This window comes from Acomys russatus, chromosome 5, assembly GCF_903995435.1.
Source record: "Acomys russatus chromosome 5, mAcoRus1.1, whole genome shotgun sequence".
Taxonomy (NCBI): Eukaryota; Metazoa; Chordata; class Mammalia; order Rodentia; family Muridae; genus Acomys; species Acomys russatus.
This window is the reverse complement of record NC_067141.1, coordinates 32,322,117-32,347,860: the sequence shown is the minus strand read 5'-3', so window position 1 is coordinate 32,347,860 and position 25,744 is coordinate 32,322,117. Positions and strand designations below refer to the sequence as shown.

The 25,744-nt window shown below is 42.3% G+C and overlaps 1 protein-coding gene across 1 annotated transcript; it reads left to right on the top strand.

Annotated features, from left to right (window-relative positions):
• The first annotated feature begins 1,099 nt into the window (after positions 1-1,099).
• Ms4a1 (membrane spanning 4-domains A1) lies at positions 1,100-14,537 on the top strand. Its single transcript, XM_051146161.1, has 7 exons — positions 1,100-1,249; positions 5,925-6,098; positions 6,505-6,624; positions 8,354-8,413; positions 10,260-10,496; positions 11,482-11,583; positions 13,715-14,537. The coding sequence occupies exons 2-7, from the start codon at positions 5,940-5,942 to the stop codon at positions 13,931-13,933; spliced, it is 897 nt and encodes a 298-aa protein (XP_051002118.1). The 5' UTR covers positions 1,100-1,249; positions 5,925-5,939; the 3' UTR covers positions 13,934-14,537.
• Positions 14,538-25,744: the final 11,207 nt, after the last annotated feature.

Genomic DNA, 25,744 nt, shown 5'->3' with positions numbered 1-25,744 from the left:
TCTATGGCCTGAATTTTCTGAATGGCAGGATGTTCTCTACCTAAATATCAGCTCATCCCATTAACCAATTGCTTCAGCAGCAGAGAGTTCACACTTTGTTTATGTCCCACAAAAACCAGCCTCCTCAGAAATACTTCTACTTAGTGGTCCTAATTTTCTGTCTCTAACCTATCTTAAATGAAAGAGAGGGAAAAAGGAGAGACAGGGTGAAAAAGCCTCATATTAGCTAATATAGTTAACTGTGTTTCAATGCTTTAGGTAAAATGGACAACATTCCCTATCTACATGTCTGTGTCTCTAATGAAATAAAGCAATTGACAATAACATTAAAATTAATTTTTAAAAAACCTAACATATGCGCGTAGATGTTGTACATGGAAGAGAGGGTAATATTCTTAAGAAAAATCTTTTATTCACTTCCCAAATGTTTAGACTTTCCCATGCCACCCGCTTCGCCCACTTACCTACTTGATCTGGCACTGAACTTGGCCATGCAGCTACCTCCAAGCAACACTGCAAAGAGAGGGAAGCAGGAAGGCGAATAAGGGTGGGCTCACAGATATGTAAAAGTGCTGTTCTGATTCATAGCACCCCAAATGGGAGCTGAGCCTTGCCTCGGGCTTTTGGGCACATGTTCTATGGAAACAAGTATTTCAGGCCATTTCGGCTAAATTTGACATAAGATTTACATGGCCCTCTAAATTTCAAGCATGAGCAAATGATGGCACTATTTGAAAACCAGCAGGTACGACACTCCCAAGTCTACCTGCTCAGGCATCCTGAGGCTTTGCATGGGTGCCTCCCCCACCTACTCAGCCCTGAAAGTGAAGCATGAAGGTAAAGTCAGTCCCTAACAACCCGTCTTTATAGAGTTTCTAGCACCCTTCTAGCCCTTAGGGACCCACCATCCACACCTGCTTACAGGGTGGGGGCTGTAGAAGTTCTTCTAATTAAGGCAGCATGAAGTGTACCAGGCAGTCCCCAGGGTATTTTTCACGAAGTGAAACCTCCTGGTAAGGCAGAAACTTTTTTGTATATCCTTTATATCAAAGCAAAGTGATTGGAGCAAATCTCAAGGTAGCAGAAGCTGCTAGTTTCCTGTCACCTGGTGTTAATCAGAGGTACCACCCAACGCCTGGTCTGTCTCACTCATCTTCAAGTACTCTCAGGTACGAGAAGAGGCCTGCTGATCCCAGCCGTGAGTGGTGGAAATTGGTGGTCCCTGAGCCTCGAAGCCTTAGAGACTCCGGTAAGGAATGGGTTTACTCTGTTTTAATGACTGAAAATGAGAGGCTGGGTGAGGAGAGGAAAGTTTTAGAGACTAGAGAGTCGGCTTTCAGTCTGCGGTGTCCCGAGTGAGACTTTCAAATTGGTGGCATGATTTAAACGGTGGCGATTTTAAGGCTGGGTGTGCCACACTCCTCCTAGCTGCTCCCCGTCTCAAAGATGATCTTGGGCAGTGGGAGGTCAAGGATTCTACATGGAGATAAAGTTTCTAGAATGTTGGGCTCAAGCTGGGGCTCCACTACATAGATGGTGCATAACTTCGGGTGAGTTACCAAACCCCTCCAGGCCTCAATTTCCTCATCCATAAAGTGGGAGTGATATCAAGGTCCTCAGCATCATAAGTCTAAACCTAAAATACAGAATCTTTTTAGGACTGCCTGAGACCAAACTAGAACATCATCCCAGGCATATGAATCCAACCCTGTTCCTCTTGCTTCGGCTGACTTTGTTTCCAAAGATAAATTTCAATGTAAACACACAGAGATGGTATTAAGCCTTAGCATCTAGCATTTTCTACATGGCATTGCTGCACTGAGCATAAATCCTGCTTTCTGTCTATAATCTAAGAAGCCAGGAGTGAGAGTGGGCACTGGAAACAGGATAAAGGGGTTGACTTTAACCAGGTACTAATGTGCTCCTGAAACTAAACAGCAAAGTGTGTGTGTGTGTGTGTGTGTGTGTGTGTGTGTGTGTGTGCATCCATGCACACACATGTGGAAGACAGAGGTTAACATCAGATGCTACCTTCAGTCACAAGACAGGGTTTCTCACCCAATCTGAAACTTACAAATTTGGCTAGGCTGTCTGGCCAGCAAGCCCCAGGGATCTCAGCACTGAAGTTACGAGTATGCTACATCTGTCACTTACCGTAGATGGTGAAACCCATACTCAGGTTCTCAGGCTTGTGAAACATGACCTGAGCCATCTCACAATCCCCTTGTTCTAAGGTCTTAAGTCTGAGCAGTTGGCAAAATAAAGTGACCTGAGGCACTGTGCCTAAGAAGGGCCACAGGACTACAGCACCTTTGTAGAGGGAGGTTTTGGTTGAGTGGCAGAAACTAGCTGAAGAGTGCTGAGGACTAGGTGAGTGAGAAGAAAGTTGGGCAAAGGGTAGAAGGCAAAATTTGCAGATGCTGAAGTGAAGAAAGAAGAAATGGGGCTGTAATGGGAGCACATTGCTATATTTTAAAATGGGAGTTTGGAGACTGGAGCACATTTTTCTTATAGTAAGGGCCAGTAATGATTATTCCTTGAATATTTATTGTCTTATCAATCACAGCACCTCTTAGCCTAATTTTACAGAAATCACAAATGTAGAAAGAACTAGAACCGTTTCTCTTACATACTGCCACAAAAAAAAGTGAGAGTAGGTCCCAGGAAAGAGGGATTTCTGGGAAGAACAAGCATCTGGTGGAAGAAAATGGAGTGGAAAAAGTTGAGAAGGAAAGAATGTAAGGAGATTCACCCAACAGCCAAAAGCACAGGAGGAAGGGAAGAATAAATGCAAAGCTATTTTGAGTGGCAAAGGGGGAAGTTGAGGTTAGGGGCCTCAAGCATCTCAGTAGGTGATGGAGTTATTGGACCTAAAAGTCATTATTTAAACCAGCCACAGAAGATGCTGTGAAATCTTCAGAGGATGGACCAAAGGAAAAAAAATGATGAAGCCTCTAGAAGTCAAAGGGCTCATGGAAGTCATTTCAGTCTCAGTGTTGATTTTGACCAGTGTGGTCAGTAACCCTACTAATCAGACGATCTTTGCTGTGAGCTAGAGTCCCTTGAAGTCATTTTGTCTAACTTTTTAATTATTATAAGGCAAGGCTGCAAAAATCTATGTTTTTGTATGTGAGAAAGAAAGGGAGGTAAGGAAGATCATTAGCATAAGATGGCATATAAAAGTAATATTTTATAATAATATTTATTCAATACCTTGTATAAATATAGTTATTACAAAGATAATATTTAACAGAAAGCTAAAATGTTCTTCTCTCCACATTATTACTGCCAGTCACCCAAACAGACAGCCCCACCAGAATTTGCCTAAATAAAAGGTTTATCTCAGAAACAACACAGACCCAAGACTTAATGAGCAGTTGGTAACTACAGGAGAATTATAATAATGGTAGTCGAATCATTTCCTTCACTCTGAACAATTAATGACCTTGCACTCTAAGTCGCCATCACTAAAATTAGTTCCCTGGAATGGAGTGAAGTGACTTCCACCTCCTTCCCTAGTTGCCAAAAGATCTTGGGAAAATTAACTTATGTGAACTTCTATCTACACATCCACTAAAAGAAGACACAGTGACTACTGAGAGAAGAAGGTATGAGAAAAACTGGAAATAGCACAGCTAGTATACCTGGGATGCAATTTGTGTCCAAGTAAACATCTGTGGTCATACAGTCTAGCCTCAGGGTCCACAGAATGAGCATCAGTGTCGGGGCCTTCAAGTTCGGCTCCCTTAGTAAGTGTACAGTCTTTAGGAAAGTATGCCCCATGTGCAAGGGCAAGGTCCTTATTTCTGACATAAGCAAACTGGCTTCTGAGATTTCTCTGGTGCTAGACCAGAGTTCATTTGCAAACTCCTTGGTTGGCTATGTAAATAAGTTTTCTTGGGGGGCGGAGGGGTTGGTGGTCTCGTGGGATGGTTTGTAGCATGAAACAGATTCCCTTGGGCCAAATGGCAGCTGCTAATTTAGAACATGGGGGAAATCAAGTGAGAAGCTTGTCCCTGAAGCCCATGTTGGGGAGCAGATCATTTCTCTCCTGCTTAAGTGACACGGCGTGTGCATAGTTTGAAGGGAAAGGAAGAGACATTGAACTACTGCCCACAGGAGTCATGGACACTGCCGCTGACAGGCAGAGGCTTCTTTTCGGATCATTGGTAATTACATAACTTCCAGTGAGTTGCCTAGCCTGTCTGTCCTTTGTCTCCTCCTCAGCCCTTGTGTCCTCTACTGGGCTCAGAAGAAACATCCCAGATGGGATTTCTCTGTAATTATAAAATAGGCAGACGTAAGACATTCAGCTGCCCAGCCCTTCCTGACTTTAGTAAGACTCAGCAACCTGGGTCGCCAGTCTTAATTCCACAGCTTACAATCAATAAAGATGAAGCCAGATGTGGAGCCCTAGAGAGGGATATCCAGGGCACAGACAATATCAACGGACTTCATTGGTTGATACAACCAATGGATAAATACCCCCAACACAAGACACGTGAAGAAGGCTGAATGGCCTTACTCTGTCAGAGCTGGAAAGAATGCGGCTTATCATCTCATCACTTCGAAAACAACTCGTGGGCACTAACAGATGGCACTCCTGCCTTCCTCCCTGTCCTAAGCACATATGCCCACACGTTTCTGATGATGATTCTATTAGAAGGGCACTGTTCTCGCTCAAGTTGGATAAAAGTGGAAACCACAGCTCAGAAGTGTATAAACAAGAATCGCAACAAAGCAGCTAATGTTTATTCCTTTGTGGGCGCTTTGCATAAACCTTGCATTCCTTTGATGTTTATTAAGAAGCTTCATGAGCATTATTTTAGATACTGGTTAAGAAGCAACGACATTGTTTGTTTCTTTAGGGAGAGAGGCGTAATAAACAAGTATATAAGACAATTTACCATGGTGAGATTTGAAGTGAGGTGAATACAGCAGGGTGTGTTGAGACAGAGAGCATAAGCAAAAGCATGCGTGATAGGTTCCTGACTCTATGTAAGAGCATGTGTGATAGGTTCCTGACGCTATGTAAGAGCATGCATGATAGGTTTCTGACTCTATGTAAGAGCATGCGTGATAGGTGCCTAGAAGGCCTTTGGGGAGAGCTGGTGTTTAAGCTATGCCGCGTTGAAAAACAAAAGCGAAAACACAGAAACACAAACCATTATCATCTGTCTCTCATAAGGAGCTATGAAACAGGGATTATTCCTATTCTGAACCTGAGCCCCAGAGAATTTATACATCACCTCAGAGGAATTAGAATTATTGCTAGAACCAGCCAGTCTCACTCAGAGGCTGTGAACTCACCTGTAACATCAGAGAGTACTCTTGATGTGGCCTGCTCAAAGTTAGAGTCAGAGGGAGAGGCCAAGACCATTTCTCCTGATTTCAAGGACAGTCCTTGCCTTAATTGGAATGACACCTCCTGGCCTCCACACTCTTCAGGGACAGATGACCCAGCCAATACAAAATGTTTTGCAGCATTAAATCATAAGACCACCACCCACCCAAGGAAGGACCAACTAGACGAGTGCATAGAGCAGAGGTGAAGCTCAGGCATTTTCCTAACTCTCACAAGGCCTTGGGTCCAAACCCCAGCACAGACAAAAATGCATGTGGGCATTCATTCATGGTATGTTCTAGGGGTATAGCTCTCTGGTACAGTAATTGACTTCTCAATGTTTTCTTGAGCATTAATGTGTGTCCAAACATGATTAGCAGGCATTCTAGCTCAGGATCCTGGGCCTGCATGTCCTTGCCTGAGACTGCCCCTCCTGATCCTTTCCTAGACCATAATTGTAGGCTATGCCTCACATCTGAAGCTAGCAGGAAAAGGGCATGCTTCAGTGGCACCATTGAGGGCCACTAAGAACAGTATTATTAGATGGTGCTAGAAGGTCACCTTACTGTTTTACTTTCAGGAGCCTGAGAACAGAATGACAACACCCAGAAACTCAGTGAGTGGAACCTTCCCAACAGAGCTTACAAGAGGCCCTCTCGCCATGCAACAAGCTCAAAAAGTAAACCTCAGGAGGACACCTTCACTGGTGGGCCCCACGCAAAGCTTCTTCATGAGGGAGTCAAAGGCTTTGGGGGTAAGGCTGTCCTCGTCCATTCTGCACTCTGCAAATGCCCTGGCCTGCACACGCTGATGCTTTAGGCTGTCCATGGGACTCAGTGTATGTTGCACAGACAGATCTCAGTGGGTGATTCTTCATATCTCACACAGTGGGCGGGGCCAAAAGGCACCTGTTCCCACCTGGACCACTGCAGTGTGAGTTTACATCATCTCTTGGCTTGGAAGTTAAAGGATCTTCCATCTTGGTCCATTGTTCAGATTCCAGGCATATGTATTCTTTGAAAATGCCCCATGTGGTGGGAGAGAAAAATCTGAGGGAGAAGGGGGCAAAGTTTTCGGCAGCCCTACCGCTCCCCTTAGGATCTGTGCGTGGTCTCTGTCCACCAGGAACTTCATCACCAGTTCCTTTCTTCTCTCCTCAGGCTGTCCAGATCATGAATGGCCTCTTCCATATTTCCCTGGGCGGGCTGCTGATGATCCCCACAGGGGTCTTTGCACCAATCTGTGTGAGTGTATGGTACCCTCTCTGGGGAGGCATCATGGTAAGTTAAAATAAACAGCAACCATTTGTGAGATTCTGAAGGGGAACAAAAGGCAAAAAGAAAAAATCTGGATTGTTTCTGTTGAGGAAAGCAATATGGGCAGGAAGAAGCTTGTTGGGTCAGCATAGTTAGTAGGAAGAAGGGTAGTCTACACCAACTTGGCTCTTGTGGCTGATCATGGCTGTGTTCTAAGCGGGGCCACAGAAAAGGCCTCTGACAGGTGTCTTCAGGGAAGGAAGACTGTATAAAGCAGGGTCTCTCCATAGCTGGCTAGTGCAGGCCATGAGATGTCAGATATTTGGTGCTTTGAAAGAAAAGGAGAAATGGGAAATCCCAAGTCCTCCCATACCCCTACAAACTTGTTAACCTGATGAAATTATTCCCATCCCAGATAGTCTTTTGTACTTCTGAGTTCAGCAACACTCTTTGGGGCTACTTAATGTACATGTTTCCCAAACTTATAATTCTGTGGGTGACATGAGGCTAGGTAGTGTTTGTTTTGTCAGGATACTTTTCGTGACTGTGTCCCTCTAAGGGTGAGTCCAGAATTGAAGTGTCCAGAACCAAGGTAGATTGGCCATAAGGCTATCCTGCACTTTATAGCTTGAACCTTAGAAAGAAAGTTGAGAAATAATCACTATTACTTCCTGAGGCAACCAATGTTTTGGTGAAGTGTATCATATTCAAGGCAAGCACTGCCTTCTTTTTTTTAATATTTATTTATTTATTTATTCTTGTTATATCTCAATGGTTATCCCATCCCTTATATCCTCCCATACTTCCCTCCTTCCCATTTTCCCCTTACTCCCCTTCCCTATGACTGTGAATGAGGGGGATTTCCTCCCCCTGTATATGCTCATAGGGTATCAAGTCTCTTCTTGGTAGCCTGCTATCCTTCCTCTGAGTGCCACCAGGTCTCCCCATCCAGGGGACATGGTCAAATATGAGGCACCAGAGTATGAAAGCACTGCCTTCTGCACTATCTCTCAAGGGCATCAAAGCTATTAAATCACTGTGACACCACAAGAACATTTTCACTAACTTCAATCAGAGAGATGGGCTGGAAAGATGGCTCAGTGGTTAAGAACACTGGCTGCTCTTCCAGAGGACTCAGGTTCAATTCCCTGCACCCACATGGCAGCTCACAGCCATCTGTAACTCCAGTTCCAGGGGAATCCAACACTTTCTTCTGGCCTTGTTGGCCAGGCATGCTCATGGTGCACAGACATGCAGACAAGACACTCACACACATAAAATAAATCAATTTAAATGTTTCATTTTAAAAAGGGGAGAAAATTAAATGTTATAATTCACACTGATACTCTCTCCCACCTATCCCTCCTAAACAAGTGCCTAAATCTAACTGCAGCCTGTGTAAATAAGGAGTAATTCATGTTATTGGTGGTGATTTCTTATGTTTCTATTTGATGGTATCGGCCCAGAGGGTTCTCACTGACAAAGAAGTATGACTTCTGCCTCTCTTTTCTTATTCTGTTTCTAGCTTATGATCCCCAGAGGTTGAACAGGACAGGCTGAGTGTATGAATCTGAGTAACAAAGAAACATAGCTACCAAGAAAAAATGTGATTAAAATGTGGTGCATATTTAACGAAAGACACTAAAAAATATAGGTGGCTCCTTCCTAGCCAGTTATCAGTGACAAACAGTGACCTGTGGTGTTTCTCCCCCTTCTGCCCCTTTTTCTTCCCCCTCTCCCCCTCTCTTCACAGTACATTATTTCCGGGTCACTCCTGGCAGCTGCAGCAGAAAAAAACTCCAAGAAGACTTTGGCAAGTAATCCTACATCCTTTCCCACACACGAGACACACAGCTACTTTTTCAGTTGAAAACAAGCTCTGGGGCCCCTTAAAGAGCTTTGCAATCACAGACTCTCTCTGAGCAAAGGATCCTGTATCATCTTGGTTGTGATGTGATTTTTCTTCATGAAAAATCTAAAATTGGCATCTACCTTAAGTCTGTCCATGGTGAGGGAATCAAAGGCAGAGCTCGGAAGACTGGATTTAAGGTCTTTCAACCCTAAGTTTCCCGTGGAGGTGACAGACCTGACATATTTTGAAAGAATGTCATCTTGGAAATGACACACCATCTAGAAAAAAATTTTGATCCTTACACTTGGGTTCTAGCTAAGTCAGAACCCTGAGTGTCCCCTGTGAACAGACATGTTAACCCTGACATAGGAAATCAATATAAAAATGAAATGGGACATTGCATGAGATAATGTAGTGGAAGCCATAGGCCTACAGTGGCCTACCCACAGGATTCATTTCTATCCCCTTGAGAAGATAACTACAGAATTCCCCCATCTAGATGGGTGGCCAATGCTTATTACTGCATTTCTTGTCAGAAAACCTCTTAGTGATACTTTCATTTACTGACCTAAGTCACTTGGAGCTGGTAAGGAACCGAGTGCATTGATATGGTTCCTCTCTATAAGTGGCCTGAAAAAAGATTCAATTTAGAGGAAGAAATAAATTGTTTACAAATGTGAAGTACAACCCCAACTGCCAAATTGCCATTAGTAGCCCACATAGCCAGGAGTTAATGCGTGTTTCATGAAACATTTGTCAGTAATGCCACACCATTATGGGACTTGGCATATGACATGCCAAGCTTTTACCACCTGTGAAAGACAGAGCAGTCACTGCCATGTCCTGTAGCCTAGGCTACCAAGAGACATCTATCCTTAATGATACTGGGGAAGACAGTTGACTGGGGATGATGTCACTAGGGAGCCATGGTATCATTGTTATGGCTGATGCGTTTTATTTGGTGGTGGTCTTAGTTCAAGTTTCTATTGCTGTGATGAAATGCCATGACCAAAAAGCAAGTGTGGGGTGGTGATTACTGAGCTTACACCTCCATATTGCTATTCATCACCAAAGGAAGTCAGGAGGGGGTGCTGCTTACTGCCTTGCTTCCCCTGGCTTGCTCAGCCTGCCTTTTTTTTTTTTAAGAACTCATGACCACCAGCCCATTGATGAAACCACCCACAATGAGCTGGGCTCTCTCCTATCAATCACTAATTAAGAAAATGCCCTACATCTGGCTCTTATGGATGCATTTTCTCAATTAAGATTCCTTCCATTCAGAGAGCTCCAGTTTGTGTGTCAAGTTGACACAAGACCAGCCAGCACAATGGTACAGACCTAGAAAGTTCTACCTATACCTTAATCAGCAATATGTAGTCATGCTGTGCAGCCTTCTGCATATGTCCCTCTGCTCACTCCTTATTATGCAAAGAGATAACACTCTGGATGCCGTTAGTCCTCAATCACTAAGTGTTACTGCACTCTGGGAAGGTGGTGGCAATGAAAAAAGTTCAGGGGTACAAAATATAGATAATTTTGGTTACCCAAAATTGACCACTGGAATGCTGGTTTCATAAATTGAATGGATGGTGATTGCTTAAGATGGAAAGAATGGAAAAGTAGGGAGAAGGAGGCTAAAAGTTGTGCTTTACAGTGACAAGGAGGCTGAAGCCCATAGCAAGAACTGAGCTAGGATTCAGGCGTGGCATCTTTATGAGTCAGGGGGATGACAGCTGGAATCCCATCTCCTACTTCATGGCTCCCAAATAGAAGTCAAATCTAATTTGTTAACCTGTCTCTGTTTCAGGTCAAAGCGAAAGTGGTAATGAGCTCCCTGAGCCTCTTTACTGCCATTGCGGGAATAATTATTTCAGTCATGGACATACTTACCATCACGGTTTCTCATTATTTAAAAATGGAGAGTCTGAATTTTAGTAAAACTCTCAAGCTCTATGTTGATATCTACAACTGTGAACCGTCTAATTCCTCAGAGAAAAACTCCCCGTCTACACAGTACTGTCACAGCGTGCAGTCCATGTTCTTGGTGAGTGTGAAAGTGGGGCATCTCCGGAGAAGAAGTGTGCTGTGCCTTATGAACACCAGCCCCAGGTCCAGGGAGTCTGTGGCTGCTACTGTTTCTGTGCCGTGGCTTAGGACAGGAACCCTCCTCATACACTGCCTCCATTTCCTGGCCATAGGTGACACATTATTAATCGCAGAATTTTGAATGCAGAGTTTAAAGGGGAAAGAGGAGTAGATCTCCCAGGTGCTGTGGAGTTTCCTTGCTGTGATATCACATCCTGTGAAACCAATACTATTTCTTTTGAGACAGGGTCTCATGTAGTCCAAGCTGGCCTTCACTTTACTATATAGTCAAGGATGACCTTGAACTTCTGATACTCCTGCCTCCACCTCCTCTAGTGCTGGGCTTTACAGGGATGTTGCCCTATGCCTCCTCTACATAGTGAGTCTGGAACTCAAGACTTTGAGTATGCTAGGGGAGCACCCTACCAATTAAGCTACAACCCCAAGCCAAGCTGGCAGAATGAATGTAAGACTCTTTCTTACAAAGAATTGATTGTTCAGCTTACTATCCCCACATCATTTTCTTGTGCCTGAAAATGCTATCTTTCTTTCTTTCTTTTCTTGTTGTTGTTTTTGGGGGTTTTTGTTGTTGTTGTTTTGGCTTGATTTGGTTTGGTTTGGTGGGTTTTTTGTTTTTCAAGACAGGGTTTCTCTGTGTTGCCCTGGCTGTCCTGGACTCACTTTGTAGACCAGGCTGGCCTCGAACTCACAGCGATCCACCTGCCCCTGCCTCCCCAGTGCTGGGATTAAAGGCATGCACCACCACGCCCAGAAAAATGCTGTCTCTTACAGCAGCCGTTCCCCCCAGTAGCTCAGTTTACTAACCTAAAAAACTGAGTTGAACTTTTGCTCATTGAGTTTTAGTCATTTGTCATCACTGTGCATGCACTCAGCATGTCCATCAGCCATTATCTCATCTTTGCCTTTGTTCTGTTGGTTTCCAGGGCATTCTGTCCTTGATGCTGATCTTTGCGTTCTTCCAGAACCTTGTGACAGCTGGCATTGTGGAGAATGAGTGGAAAGGAATGTGCTCCAGAACCAAATCTGTAAGTTGGAGTTGCCTGTTCATAACAACCTAGAAAATTAATATCTACAGAGAATTATTATATAGATTATGATCTGGTGAAATTCTGAAACTAGGAGCTTCATTAGAAAAAGTGTTTTTGCTATATTTTAGGAAAACAGAAAACACCAGTCATGACAGCTGTAAAAAGAACTTTCATTTGCCTGTTTCGGTGGCCGTCTTGGAGGCTTACTTCTCTGTCTGCTAACCTAGGCCTAGTCCTGGAAGCTTCTAGCCTCCATACAATCTAACCTAAGCCTAAAATATTTTCAGCCTCTGAGACTTACTCCTTAAAAAGCTCACCTTTTCTTATCCTTTCCGAGCTCTGGGCTGGCTAGATCAACACAGCTGTTCTGGCTCAAACTCCTCTCCCAGGTGACTTACTCAATATGGGTTTTTCTCTTAGTCTTTGAATTGCTCTGCTTGGCCTCAAACTAACTCCAGCAATATGTTCTATTCTCCTGGCTCTTTCTCACTCTCTGGTTCATTTGATCTTCACCTGAGTGGTGCGCTCTCTCTCTCTCTCTCTCTCTCTCTCTCTCTCTCTCTCTCTCTCTCTCACCTGTCTTGTCTCTCTATTACTCTCTTGGTAAAACTGCCTCCTCCCTCTCTCTCTGCACTGCCCCTTAAATCGTTCCCTTTCCTCTCTCTTTATGTGAGAGTTGGGCATATCCTATTCTGTCAAATCTTTCTCAGATTTGTCACTTTCTTTTTCTGCAACTCGATTAGATATCACTTTCTAACACAGATGCTTTCTTCTACAAACTAACTTTACTTTCATTATTTGGGATTAAAGGCATATACTGCCATGCCTGGACCAAAGCTTTTCTTTACCTGATACTTGCTCTATACCAGGCTGGCCTTGAACTAAGATCTTCTTGCCTCTGTCTTCTGGATAAAAGGTGTGTTTGTATTCCAACCAGATCAGAGAGACCTCGAAAATCTTTGGATGTGATCTCTTGCCAGAGCATCTATGTTCTAAATTTAAAAATTCTCCTACAGCCAGCAAATGTTTTGAAGTGTCAGTGAGCCTGTGTTTAGACAGAAGCTACAGTTCCACATGTGCACAAGTGTGCCTGCCAACCAGCCTTCTCTCTACTTCAGACTCCCGCTCCCACCCTGTCTTAGCTACTGTTCTACTACAGCGATAAGACAGCATGACCAAGGCAACTTATAAGAGAAAAAAATTATTTGGGACTTTCAGTTCCAGGGGATTAGTCAGGGTCCCTAACTATCATGGAGAAGAACGTGGCAGTGAGCAAGCAGCCATGGCTCTGGAGCAGTAGTGGAGAGCTTACCTCTGATCCATAGCATGAGGCAAGGAGAGCTAAGTGAGAATGGCTTTGCCTTTTAAAACCTCAAAGCCCACCACCAGTGACACATTTCCTCCCACAAGGCCACACTTCCTAGTCACTCCCAAACAGTTCTACCAACTGCAGAACAAATACTCAAAAGTTTGAGCCCATGGAGGCCATTCTTATCCGTGCCTTGATTGCATGCTCCCTCCAGTCTTAATGTGGCACAGGATAGGGGAAGGCTGAAGGCTGATGATAGTCACTGGTTCTTGGATTTTTCAGTGTTTCCCCTCTCCTCCCACTCTCTTCACCTCATTCCACCCCCAAAACAATAGTGTTTCAAAGAGTCTCCGAAGCTGGGAAATATGAATGTCCCAAGAGTACCTCCATTACAAACAACCCCAGAATATCAGACTATGAGATTTATCTTGTAATTTAGAAGTCATTGCTGATTCCTTCATTAAACAGATGGGATGGGATTACGTTACACTGACAGGGTGGAATGAGAGTAATTTCTTGAGGTTATAATCACTAAAGGCAAGACAGTTCTAGAATCTAAACTCCTCCATTTTTGCTGTGTTGTTATTCCACGTGGTATGATTATTCCTGGAAAAATGGCAAATGCCTGATTTTCTTGGACTGGAGATTTAATAAGTAGGTGGTTTGGTAAGAGTTGGAGCATCCAGGTAGCCAATCCTAGTATCTATAGCATATGGTTGATTAAATAAAAAGCCTGAGAATAAGTTGGTAATTGGATATATGTAGACTGCTGGGAGGTATGTCAAGGTAAAGGTCAAGAGGTATTTTGTTATGTTCTAGAATGTGGTTCTGCTGTCAGCCGGAGAAAAAAAAGAGCAGACAATTAAAATGAAAGAAGAAATCATTGAGCTTAGTGGAGTGCCTTCCCAGCCAAAGAATGAAGAGGAAATTGAAATCATTCCAGTGCAAGAGGAGGAGGAAGAAGAAACAGAAATAAACTTTCCAGAGCCTCCCCAGGAGCAGGAATCCTTGCCCGTGGAAAATGAGATCTCTCCTTAAACTCTTTTCTTGTATACGCGTTATTGTTTTTTATTGTTTAGTTACTCCCATTTCTTGTGGTCTTCCAGGTCTATTCTCCATATTTTCACAGCTTATTTTTGCATAGAGAAGCCACATTTAGCTCTCCTTCACATTGGAGAATGTAGCAATTATAGCAGATTGTGTTGTCCCTTGCTTGGGGAATCTTACACTGGCAGAAATACAGAGAACCCAATATTCATTCACCTTTTTCTTGGATGGGTGTTTTAGTAGTGGCAATGCTTTCCCCCTATTTCTTTCACCAGCAATTGCAGCTGAGGGAAAAGACACATGACTGTTCCATCCATTTCTGAACTCTCTGACTCCTACATTTAAATTTTTGGAAGAGTCTCTTTTGCACTATTGTTTCAAGGAAAATAGAAATAATAATGGGAGGAAATGGGATACCTATTTTCCCACAGGGAAGAACACTGGCATGTTCTTCAAGCTTCTGTATCCCATTTGGGAAGCTGTGAAAAACTCTGTACAAACAGCATAGCTTACAACGTAGGCAAGTCTCCTTATCTTAATTTTGCCAAACTGCTGTTTCTTGGCTTTTGGTCACATCCTTTATGTACTTGTATTCTTTAGTCAAGAGAAGAAAGAATGGTGGGACAGAAATGTCTTAATGGGTACCAACTCTCAAATCATAAGCAACACCTGTGCTTACAGGATGCTTTCCAGATGACTGAGTGGTTTATGAAATAGTTTCATTTGATCTTTCATCACCATGAAAGAATCCCTGTCACCATTTTGCAATTCAATTGAAAGTAGGAAGCAAGCCAAGGTATCCTGGGACCATCACAGCTAATAATTACAAGGACTTAACTCAGACCCAGCTCTTCAAATTCTGGTTTGAAATGTTTGAAATAACCAAATTATCTATACCCAGTGTCTGCATAAGCTATATTAAAAGGTATACTCTATGAGCAAAGTTTTGAGTCACAAAATAGTCTGAATTAGATTTGACACCATATTAATAAAAATACCCAGAAACTTACAACTTTCAGAAAGCTAGTCGTGACATTAGTGTGCAATTAGCTGGTAAGTTATAAGATGGAAAAACTAAGCATAAACCATCTCAAAAAGAAAATCATGCTTAGAAACAGCATGGTTAAAATACCAATTCTCAGGCCGCCCTGCTTTCCCACTCCTGTTCGTGTGCATAAATGCTAGCACCTGGCCTAGAAACACCTGAGTCTAAGAAGAGTTCACCTATAACCTATGGGTCAGATACTACTATCAGTCAGCTTCTTGGCATGACAGGCATATGGACAACTTAAGTCACACTCCTTGAAATATTTCCATTTTATTGGAGGTTACTGGTAGAAGGAATTTCCTGTAATTACAAAATAAAAATGAAAGTAGAACTTTTTCCCTGTGTGGTCTTCAAAACAAGCTCTAAATAAATAAAACTTTGTGTTCATGCCTGCAATGGATGATTCCACTTTGGGTGTTTCCTCCTCCTTGCTAACATCAAACAGTGGGACGCTCTGGTGGCCTCAGTTCCTATTCATATAATACAAGCCTGCCTTTGAACACTGCCACCTCCAGCCATTTTGAGCTATTCCTACATACCTTACACATGCTCCTAAGGGGACTGTTCACCCAGTAGGCCGTTGCTAATTGCTGCTCACTCTTGCGAGACACAGCATGCTTCTCTACGTCCAACACGTGGAAGGTGCCCTCTGAAAGTAAAGAAGAGCATGGCAGAAGCTGGGCACAAGGGAGGCAAAGTGTCAAGCTGAAAAAAAATCCTTAACTGTAGTATTCACTTTCTAAACTTTTCCCTCTCAGAAATTCATCATCTCCTTAAGGATTTTTTACTGTATCCATTGTTAGGTTCTCAATTAGTCTTTACCAAATTATCATGAGCTTTATGAGATGACTTTAACATATATTTAAAAGGAAAGAAAATTATTGCCATCTTCCCCTAAGAATCCTCTGTCAATGTAGAATAAAATCACATTCTTCAATGGCAAACAAGTTTATCAAAGTAGAAGGTATTTCTCTAGCTTTGAGTTAAATATTCCTCTCAATTTTTATTTTTGTAAAATCTATTTTGTAACCATAAAGAACATTAAGCTTTAAAACAAATCGGTTGCATCCACTGACTAGACACCCACCAATAGCGAGTTTGATTGGCTCCATTGTTTAGGGACCAGTAATGACGCGGAAGAACACCAAGGAAGGAGGCATGTGGTGGCACAAAGCTGCTCACCCTTTGACATCTGGGAAGCTAAAAGAGAGCTGCAAATGCTTGGGTTCCAGTAGCCCTCCCAGGTCATTTCTAGCTTGAACAATAGATGTTTACAGGGTATTTAAGATCCAAACCACAACATATGATAAGGCTGCTGTTAAGAAAGGTACAGTTAAAGACAAGACAGAGGCTCTAACTTTAAAAATGTTAGGGCCTGACTGAAGATAATAAAAATGTGCTCAAAGATAAAGAGTTGGACTCAAAGAAAATGCAGTGAGAAAGGAATAACCATTTCAACAAGCTCGTGGGATTCATGATAGCTACTCAAAAAAAATTAATTAATTAATTAATTAAGTTCACATCATAGTATAAAAGACTAACTAACTCAAAATGGTTCTGAAGCATAAATGTAAAATGTAAAAAGCTAGCATTAAAAAAAAATACTTAGAAGAAAAATACAGATTTAAAATTTGTGACCTTCTGACTTTCACACGAACTCTGATGCCCCATATTTGACCACGTCCCCTGGATGGGGAGACCTGGTGGCACTCAGAGGAAGGATAGCAGGCTACCAAGAAGAGACTTGATACCCTATGAGCATATACAGGGGGAGGAAGTTTTCCTCAGTCACAGTCATAGGGGAGGGGAGTAAGTGGAAAATGGGAGGGAGGGAGGAATGGTAGGATACAAGGGATGGGATAACTACTGAGATGTAATAAGAATAAATTAATAAAATATATTCAAAAATAAAATTTGTGACCTTTAATTAGACAATAGTTTCATAAATATGCTACCAAAAGAATAGGTAACCAAAAAAATTGAATGCCATCAAAATTTTAAATTTTTAATGAATTTTTAAAGGATTTTAAAATTATTTTATTTGTGTGTATTTATGTGGGCCTGCATGAGTTGATTTGTATCACATGTACACTAGAGCCTGCAGAGGCCAGAGGGAGGGATGTTAAATCCCCTAGAACCAGAGATACAAGTGGCTTTGAGCTGCCCTATGGTGCTAGGAACTAAACCCAGGTCTTCTACAAAAACAGTAAACACTCTTAACCATTGAGCCACCTCTCTAGGCCCTAAAAGATTTATGGTGCATAGGACTCAAACATTAAAAGTGTATATGCAACTCACATAGGAGAAAACATTTACAAGTCCTGAATGTGACAAAGGTGTTGTCACCAGAGTCCACAGAGAAAGATAAAATTACATAATAGAGAGCCAACTAGTCTACATTTTTTAATTAGCAGGTGTTTTGAGCATATATTGCTCCAAACAAATTCTACAAATGGCCAATAAGCAAATAAATTGTTCAGCATCATAACACACTAGGAAAATATGAATAAACCCCTCAATGAGAAGCACAGCTTCACATTCATGAGATTGGCTCTCAACAACAAGAAAGCAGCAAGTATTGGTGAGGATCTAGAGGAATGAAATGCTCATAAAATATTGATAGACAAATGAATGTAATCTCTTTGGAAAATTATCCATAGACAAGATAATTCAAAATTGGAAGCAACTCAAATATTAACAACGAATGAACAGGGAAAACTCTAGCACATCCGCGTCTACTAAAAGAATGCACTCCTCTGAGTGCCCTATGAGCATATACAGGGGGAGGTAATCTCCCTCAGGAACAGTCATAGGGGAGGGGAATAATGGGAAAATGGGTGGGGGAGGAATGGGAGGATACAAGGGATGGGATAACCATTGAGATGTAACAAGAATAAATTAATAAAAAAAAAGAAAAGAAAATTTAAGTAAGCCCAGCAAGTAGTATTTTACAATAATTTTCTAGTATGCATTTGAAGAAGTTGCTTTATTCTTCCATTAAACATTGTTAATGCAAAAAAAAAATGCACTCCTCGGGAACTTAAAGGACATCGTGTTAAGGAACAAGAAGCCAGTTACAAAGGCTCGTGTGTTGTTTGATTCCATTTACTTGCCATGCCCGGAATGGTTTCCTGAGACCAAAGGTAGAAAAAAAAATCATGCCTGGGTACAAACTGTTTGAGGAATTATAGAGTGCCAATGTTCCCTCAATCCTGTGAATCAAATGTTTAAAATACCTAAAAAGGTGGATTTTTATGGTATTTGAATCTTACATTGATAAAAGTGCTTTTAAAAGATATGATGATGTGAGCCAGAAATGACTAGCCAGCATAATAAGCCCCGTTGCTCAGCATCAAGTAATTGTTAATGCTACAGTACAGGAGGGGACTCAGCTAAGGTGAGCTGTGACAAGAACACTTCATGAAACAGCAAGTATTTTAATTGAGTCTTAGCGAATAGGTGTAAATACACAGAAAGCAAAGAGAAAAGACTATCATACATAAAAGGAAAATGAAAGTACGTGAATTAGTCACTGAAAATCGATAGACTGAAAGTGATGGGTAGATGAGAGTCCCCAGAAGACAGTGGCGCTTCATTAGGAATGCCTGCATTTACCTGTCAGCAGAAAGGCAGCTCACGAAGGTGAGATTGAGGACATCTAAGAAAGTAAAGCAACGGTTTTCGGTCTTATTTTGGAAGTGTCTTAGTTACTTCTCAGTTGCTGCAATAAAACATCATAACCGAAGCAATTTATAAAATAGAGCATTTAGGCCGGGCGGTGGTGGCACACCCCTTTAATTCTAACACTTGGGAGGCAGAGGCAGGTGGATCACTGTGAGTTTGAGGCCAGCCTGGTCTACAAAGCGAGTCCAGGACAGCCAAGGCTACACAGAAAAACCCTGTCTCAAAAAAACAAAAACAAAAAAAACAAAAAACAAAAAACAAAAAAAAAAAAAAAGAAAGAAAGAAAGAAAAGAAAAGAAAATAGTTTAATTGGACGTATGATTCCAGAAAGAGTTGGTGATGGTAGAGTGAAGGCATGGTGGCAGGAAGCTGAAACATGAACAGGCAGTTCATATCTCATCTACAAGCAGGAGGCAGAGAGCACACTGAGAATGGCTTGGGTCTTGTAAAACAGCAAAGACTGCCCCCAGTCCTCCAACAAGGCCACACTTGCTAATCCTTCACAAAGAATTCCACTGGGGAGAAAGTATCCAAACATATGAGTTTATGGTGTCCATTCTATTCAAACCAGCACAGGAAGCTAAGGAGAAAAAGCCTCAAGGGGCAAGAAAGAAGCAGAACACTGCTGTGGAGAAACTCTCAAGAATGACAACTGAGCAGAGGCTGCCGGACTCAGGGTTAGGGGAAGCAAGCTTAGGGGAACATTAACAGGAAAACACAGGATGCAGTTCACTGGAAATCACACTGAGAGCTGACACTGCTTTTGAGACGTCTTTACTGTAAAGGAGAAAGATGGGCAGTGGTTTGCATAAGAATCAGGGTTTAAAACCACAGCTTTAAGCAAAATAAACGAAATGTATTGCTTGCTACTATGTGGTGTCATTCTGAGGGCAGAGACTAGCTGTGAGTAGCACAGACAAATGCTGTCTCCATTGGATCAACAGAATTCAGATGACTTATTCTGCATCTTACAGACAGTGGTAAAGCAAAGGATATAATACATAGCTGGCACTAAGATCACTCATGCCCCTTCCAGTTTCCTGTTACCCTAAAGACATATTGAGAGTAGTGTATGGCATTCACCATGTTCTTGATCCTCAGCTTTGACAGGAATAAATTTTCACACCACAGCATCACCATGGACCAGCTGTAAAGAGTCCGAAAGCTCTTGTCATGTAACAGCTCAGGCACAACTCTTCACTAGCTCCCACAGTAAGGGGCCACCCGCAGCTAGCTACCCGCAGCTCGGCTCTCATCTTTGTAGGAAATGAAACTTGTTAAAAATTAGCTTTTACATTTTACAGGAAACAGCTGCAATGAGTCTTAGCATATGACAGGAAAAGTGTGTGTGTTGCAATATGATAGAAAACTTCTTAAATCACACGACACAAAATTTTTCTTTTAAATATTTGATTCAGGTGCTTAACAAAAATAATAAGTAAAGCTCACTCTAGGGTGTATTTACAGACCCCTCCCCTTCACAGGACTGTAAGAGAATCATTTGAACATCTTTTTCCTATACACACTGTATTGCATTAATTCTTTACTTTTTCTTACACTGTAACATGTTTGAAATTTTACCATATAGTAGGTGAAATGGAATTTTTCTTTCTTAGAGTTTAACAGAATAATGATGTCTTGCCAGACTTTTATGTAAGATTCAATGACGTATTTAGATACATGACTAACTCTTAAGAAAAATGATAAAAGTTATCTTTAAATGATGATGATGATGATGAAGATGATGACGATGACGACGATGATGATGAAGATGATGATGATGAAGATGAAGATGATGATGATGATGAAGATGATGATGACTGTTGATGTTGTTAGTGATAGCAATAACTTAGAGCCAGATATTCACTTTGATGACAAAAGTCATAGCAGAAAAAGTCCCTAAGAGGTGACTTGGTTTGGCTTTAAGTTTCCCACACTTGACTTCAGCAGTACTTCATTCCAAAATAGTCGCCGCCCAGAACAATATAAATGTCATTATTCACTTTCCTGATTAGTTTCTTGTCAACTTGACACAGGCTAGAGTGTTCTGGGGAGAGGAGCATCAGTTGAGAAATATGCTCCATCAGATTTCCTGTAGGCAATGCTGAGAGTATTTTCCTGATTAATGACTGGTATGGGAGGGCCTAAAAAACACAGGGGCAGCGCCACTCCTGGGCAGGTGGCCCTGGGTTGTAGAGAAAGTAGGCCAAGCATATCATGGAGAACAAGCCAGTGAGCAGCACTCTTCCGTGGTCTCTGCTTCAGTTTCTACCTCCAGATTCCTGCCTTGATTCCTTTCTCAGTGAACTGTAACCTGTAAGATGAAATAAACCCTTTCCTCCCCTTGGTGCTTTTGGTCATGGTGTTTATCACAGCAATAAAAACCTAACTAAGACATTCAAATAAGTTCTTTTGCTTTGCTTTCTTTGATTTTTTTTTTTTTTAAGATAGACTGTACCTATGAAAAGAAACTTTTGTTAACAACGCAAAAGCTAAGATGCTGTTAGGCACCCTGTAAAATCAGAGAAAAGATCAAGAGGCAGAAAAGATGGCCCTCAAGACATTACACCCTCACTGTACCTTCTTCGCCTCTTCTTCAATGAGCAGTGCATGGTAGAGGGAGTGGGAAAGAGCATTTGATGATGCAGGTCAGAGATGCCTTGTGTCCAGTCGCTCACCTCTATTCTCTGACAGGGAAGAATGGGGCTCTGTTCCTTTCCTCCAAATCCCAAAGAAGAAGAAGAAAGGTGACCCCCTCCCACACACACACACAAGACACTGGACTCTCATTCTTTTCAATACGTGAGGCTCAGAACTGGAGAATAATCAATGAGTGTGGAAGTTTGAATGAGAATGACCCCTTCCCCCTCGCCGCCCCGCCCCACACCAAAGGCTTATATATTTGAATGTTTGATCCACAGTTAGTAGAACTGTTCGGAAAAGATTAGGAGGTGTGGCCTTGTTGGAAGAGGTGTGTCACTGGGAGCAGGTTTCAGAAGCCCACACCATTCCCAATTATGTCTCTGCCTCATGGTTGTGTCTAAGATGTGAGCTCTCAAGCTCCTGCACCAATACCATGCCTTGCCTGACTGGTGCCATGCTCCCTACCACAATGGTCTCACAATGGACTCATCCTCTGAAACTGTCAGCCCCAATAAACTCTTTCTTCTGTAAGTTGTGTTGGTCATGGTGTCTTATCACAGCAATAGAAACATAACTAAGACCGTGGGAGAGTACAAAGACCACATTCATGGCCAAGGATGTGTGGAACTTTTAAACCAAGGCTAGCTCCTGTGCCACGGAATCCTAGTCAGTGCTCTATTGCTGGAAACAAACACCATGATCAAAGCAACTCTTACAATAGAAAGCATTTAACTGGGGACTTGCTTACAGTTTTGGAGGATTATTTCATTACTGTCACAGCAGGGAGCATGGTGGCGCGTATTGCACTGGAGCGATAACTGAGACCTGCATCCTGATCCACAGCCTGGGGGTTTGGAGTGGCTGGCCTGTCATAGGCTTTTGAAACTTCAAAGCCCCAATGACACACTTGCTCCAACAAGGCCACACCTCCTCATCCTTTCAAGTAGTGCCATTCCTTGATGACTAAACATTCAAATATATGAGCCTATGGGAACCATTCTCAATCAAACCACTATACTTAGGTCAGCCCTTCCCCCAATTAGGAAGGAAGCTTCTAGAGAGCAAAACCACTTATTACTAACCTAAACCCTCTGAGCACCTGCTCAGCCAATAGTCTTTAAACGTCTACATCAGATTCTGTTCTTCAAGAACCTGGGAAAATTGCCTCACTACAATTTCCTTCAGCAACACTAACACCTCAAATTCAAACACAAACTTATGCAAACTTCTCTACAGAGGAGAGGTATGTGAGGGAACAGCTGTGTTAATGAAGTTTACTCAATCACTTCACCAGGCAAGCATACGTAAAAACACCATATTGTACATCATGAACAGATGCAATTTTTCATTCAGCAGTTAAAATAATCAATAAATTAATTCAGATATCAATTCTAAGCACATTGGATTTTAGTTCTCTGGGGTCCAACATTTTGAGAGGAAAATATTTCAGATCAAATATATGTGATCCTCTTATCTGACTAGTTACAAAGCCCTGTGACCTGAAACAAACAGGCAGGCCCCATCGGTAGGCTCCTTGCAGCAGGCTGCCCTCCTGACCTCTCTCCTGTCCCCTGTGACAAGTCTGTCACTCCTCCTCTGGGATCTCCCATTGCCTTTGCTCCCTACAGGCATTTCAACTCAAGTTTTAGGGGGTCTTTTCTCCTGTCTCTAAGACAATAATGGAGCCATCTTGGCAGCCTCTCTAGGCAGCAAGCTCACTGAGTGGGTTATATTCTCACCGTTATTTCATTCACCCTCACAACCACCCCTTGAGGAAGACATTGGTGTTGATCTATTTCCTGGAAGTTAGGCAGCCTGCTCTGAAAGATGAGGAAGCAGAGGGGAAACAGGAATCAGAAACAAAATGTCTGCATTCGATTCCATGGTGTTCTTCACTGTCCTGGGCACTTCCTTCTCTTTTCAAGCATTATTTTCAATCTTCCCATGTATGACCTCACATCTTTCTAGGTTTTCCATTATTGTTGCTCTTATTTTATATTTAGATTCATATATGGTAGTTCTAAAATAGTACAAGAAGTTCCTGGACACCCTTCTGCTTTTCCCAGGTTAGGGAAGCAGCACTCATAAGAACTAAGCTTGGGTTTAACCTGGGTGTTCATCACCAGATAAATAGGTGAGATAAACCTGATTCAGAAAGAAAAACATTGTATTTTTCTCATTTGTGAACCCTAGATTTTTTATAGATACACAAAGTCATACATGCAGAGAGAGAGAGAGAGACAGAGACAGAGAGAGAGACAGAGAGAGACAGAGAGTCTGTCTAGTAGGAAGTGGAGGAGGGTAAAAGAATTAGGGAGGGAGTACGGATGAATATGATCTAAGTAGGCGATCAGCTTAAAAGAAACTATCTTTATGAAACCCATACCATGTACAAAGAATACGCAGAGGTGAATAAACGGAGTGTCCTATCCCTTGTCATCTCGGTAGCTCTGCTGAATAGGTGTGGGGCTGCCTTGATGGCGCTCTCAGACTTCTACTCTCCGGCTCTTCATCTGTCAGAATAGTCCGGTGATTCTGAAGATGTAAGGCGTTTCCTGAATGAGAAATGAAGTTTCAGGACTCAGAATTCTGGCTCTCACTTTGCATCCACTTAATCTGAATACGTGCATGAAGACTGGTGTTAAGAATATCTGCAGTTAAAGTGCTTAAATGTACACAGTACTAATGTTGATTCCTTTCTGACTAGCTACCATTTCCATCTGGAAGGCAGATGGTTAAATAGCCATCTGGCCATGAATGACATTCTCCAGAGGCTGGTACCAAGCAATATCAGACTCCTTTGTACTTAAATGATAAATGTCAGATTTTTTTTTAAACAACCATATTGCAAGTAAAATGAAAGGTGTTAGCATGTTAGAAATATTCCCCCTCCTACCATAAACACAACAATGGCAGCTGTAGCTGTGGCCCTTCTGTGCTAGATCTGCTGCTCACCAGTGAACTAGAAAAACTCTCATGATGAGATTCTAAGTCTCTGCACCGTTAAATGCTTCAGATAGACAAGAGGAGGAGGAGGAGGAGGAGGAAAAGGAGGAAGAGAAAGAGGAGAAGGAGTGCCTATAAAAGAAATAGCTTAGCAGGGTGTCATGCATGTCCTCCTGTGTTCAGTTACCAAAGTCTGGACTATGACCACCACAGAGCTGGGCCTCAGAAAATATTTAGTGAGTGTGCAAGTGTGCTCTGCTCTTTAATATCTTCCCAGTGCTAGATACACGACCAGATAACCCTTAACCATTGGAATTCAAGCTCTTCAACAGGATCACACTTTAAGGCCATTTTTTTTTTGTTGTTCCAAATAGGCACACTATACAAGTATTGTAGAGTTCTCAGTCGCCTATCATGTTCTGAAGTTGCACAGTGTCAGAGACGAGACACTTCCCTGCCTCGCCAAGGGTCCAAGTTAACTTTCCTGATAGTGCAGAAGGAAAGAAAGCAATTCAGGTAATAACCATACAAAATGGAGGTGCAGGGCAAAGATTAAGCATCAAACACCTGGTGGTAGAATCTGTCACCAATAAAAACATTGTTTTCTGTACATGGCAGGGTCTTTGCACAGAATAACTCACAGCAGCTGTGACAACCTGCGGACCTGTGCAAGATCAAGCCAGTGAGGGGGAAAATCCCAGCATGGCTGGGGAAGGACTCCCAAACCCCCACCCTTAGCTGAAGAGGTATTAGAAATGGGTGGCTGCTGGGGGAGGAAGGGTCAGTTGTCTTCAAGCATGCAGCCCCTGAGAGGCTGCCCACGCTCCAGCGGACACTGCTGCTGGTAACACTGAGTGGGCTAGGTGGGTTTTGAAGAAGAGCACATGGCCTTGAGAAGGGACCATGCCAGGAGGCATGAGTGTAGGAAACACAGGTTGATTTAATCAAAACACATTATATGCATGTATGAAATTCTCAGACAGGAGGAGTTATCTAACTTTAGAGAGACACCAATGTTAAAAATCAACATTTGTTGCATCACCCTTCTGAGGAAAAGCAAGAACTTTAATCTATACCTTTACAGATGAAGTTTTGTAACTGACCAACAATGGATGGACAATTTTTTTTAATTAGATGTTCTAATTTTTGAGAATTTCATGCTTGCCTACTGTATTCATATTATTTCCACCCTTTTTTCTCCCCTCTCAATTCCTCCCCAGTGTCCTCCACTCCCTCTCAAATATGTGACTTCTTCATTACTGTTATACGTGTGGGGGGGGGATGGGGGTGTGTGTGTTGAGTCCGTTTTGTGTTGCTCATTTGTACATGTGTTTAGGGCTGCCAACCACTTAGAATTGTATAAGTTATCAGAAAGCCATCCTGCCTCCCCTGGATAATTTACTTTTAATTGTGATTCAACATCATAAAATCAGATATCATGCTATTCACGTTTTTAGAAAAATGGGGGTGGGGGTGGACTA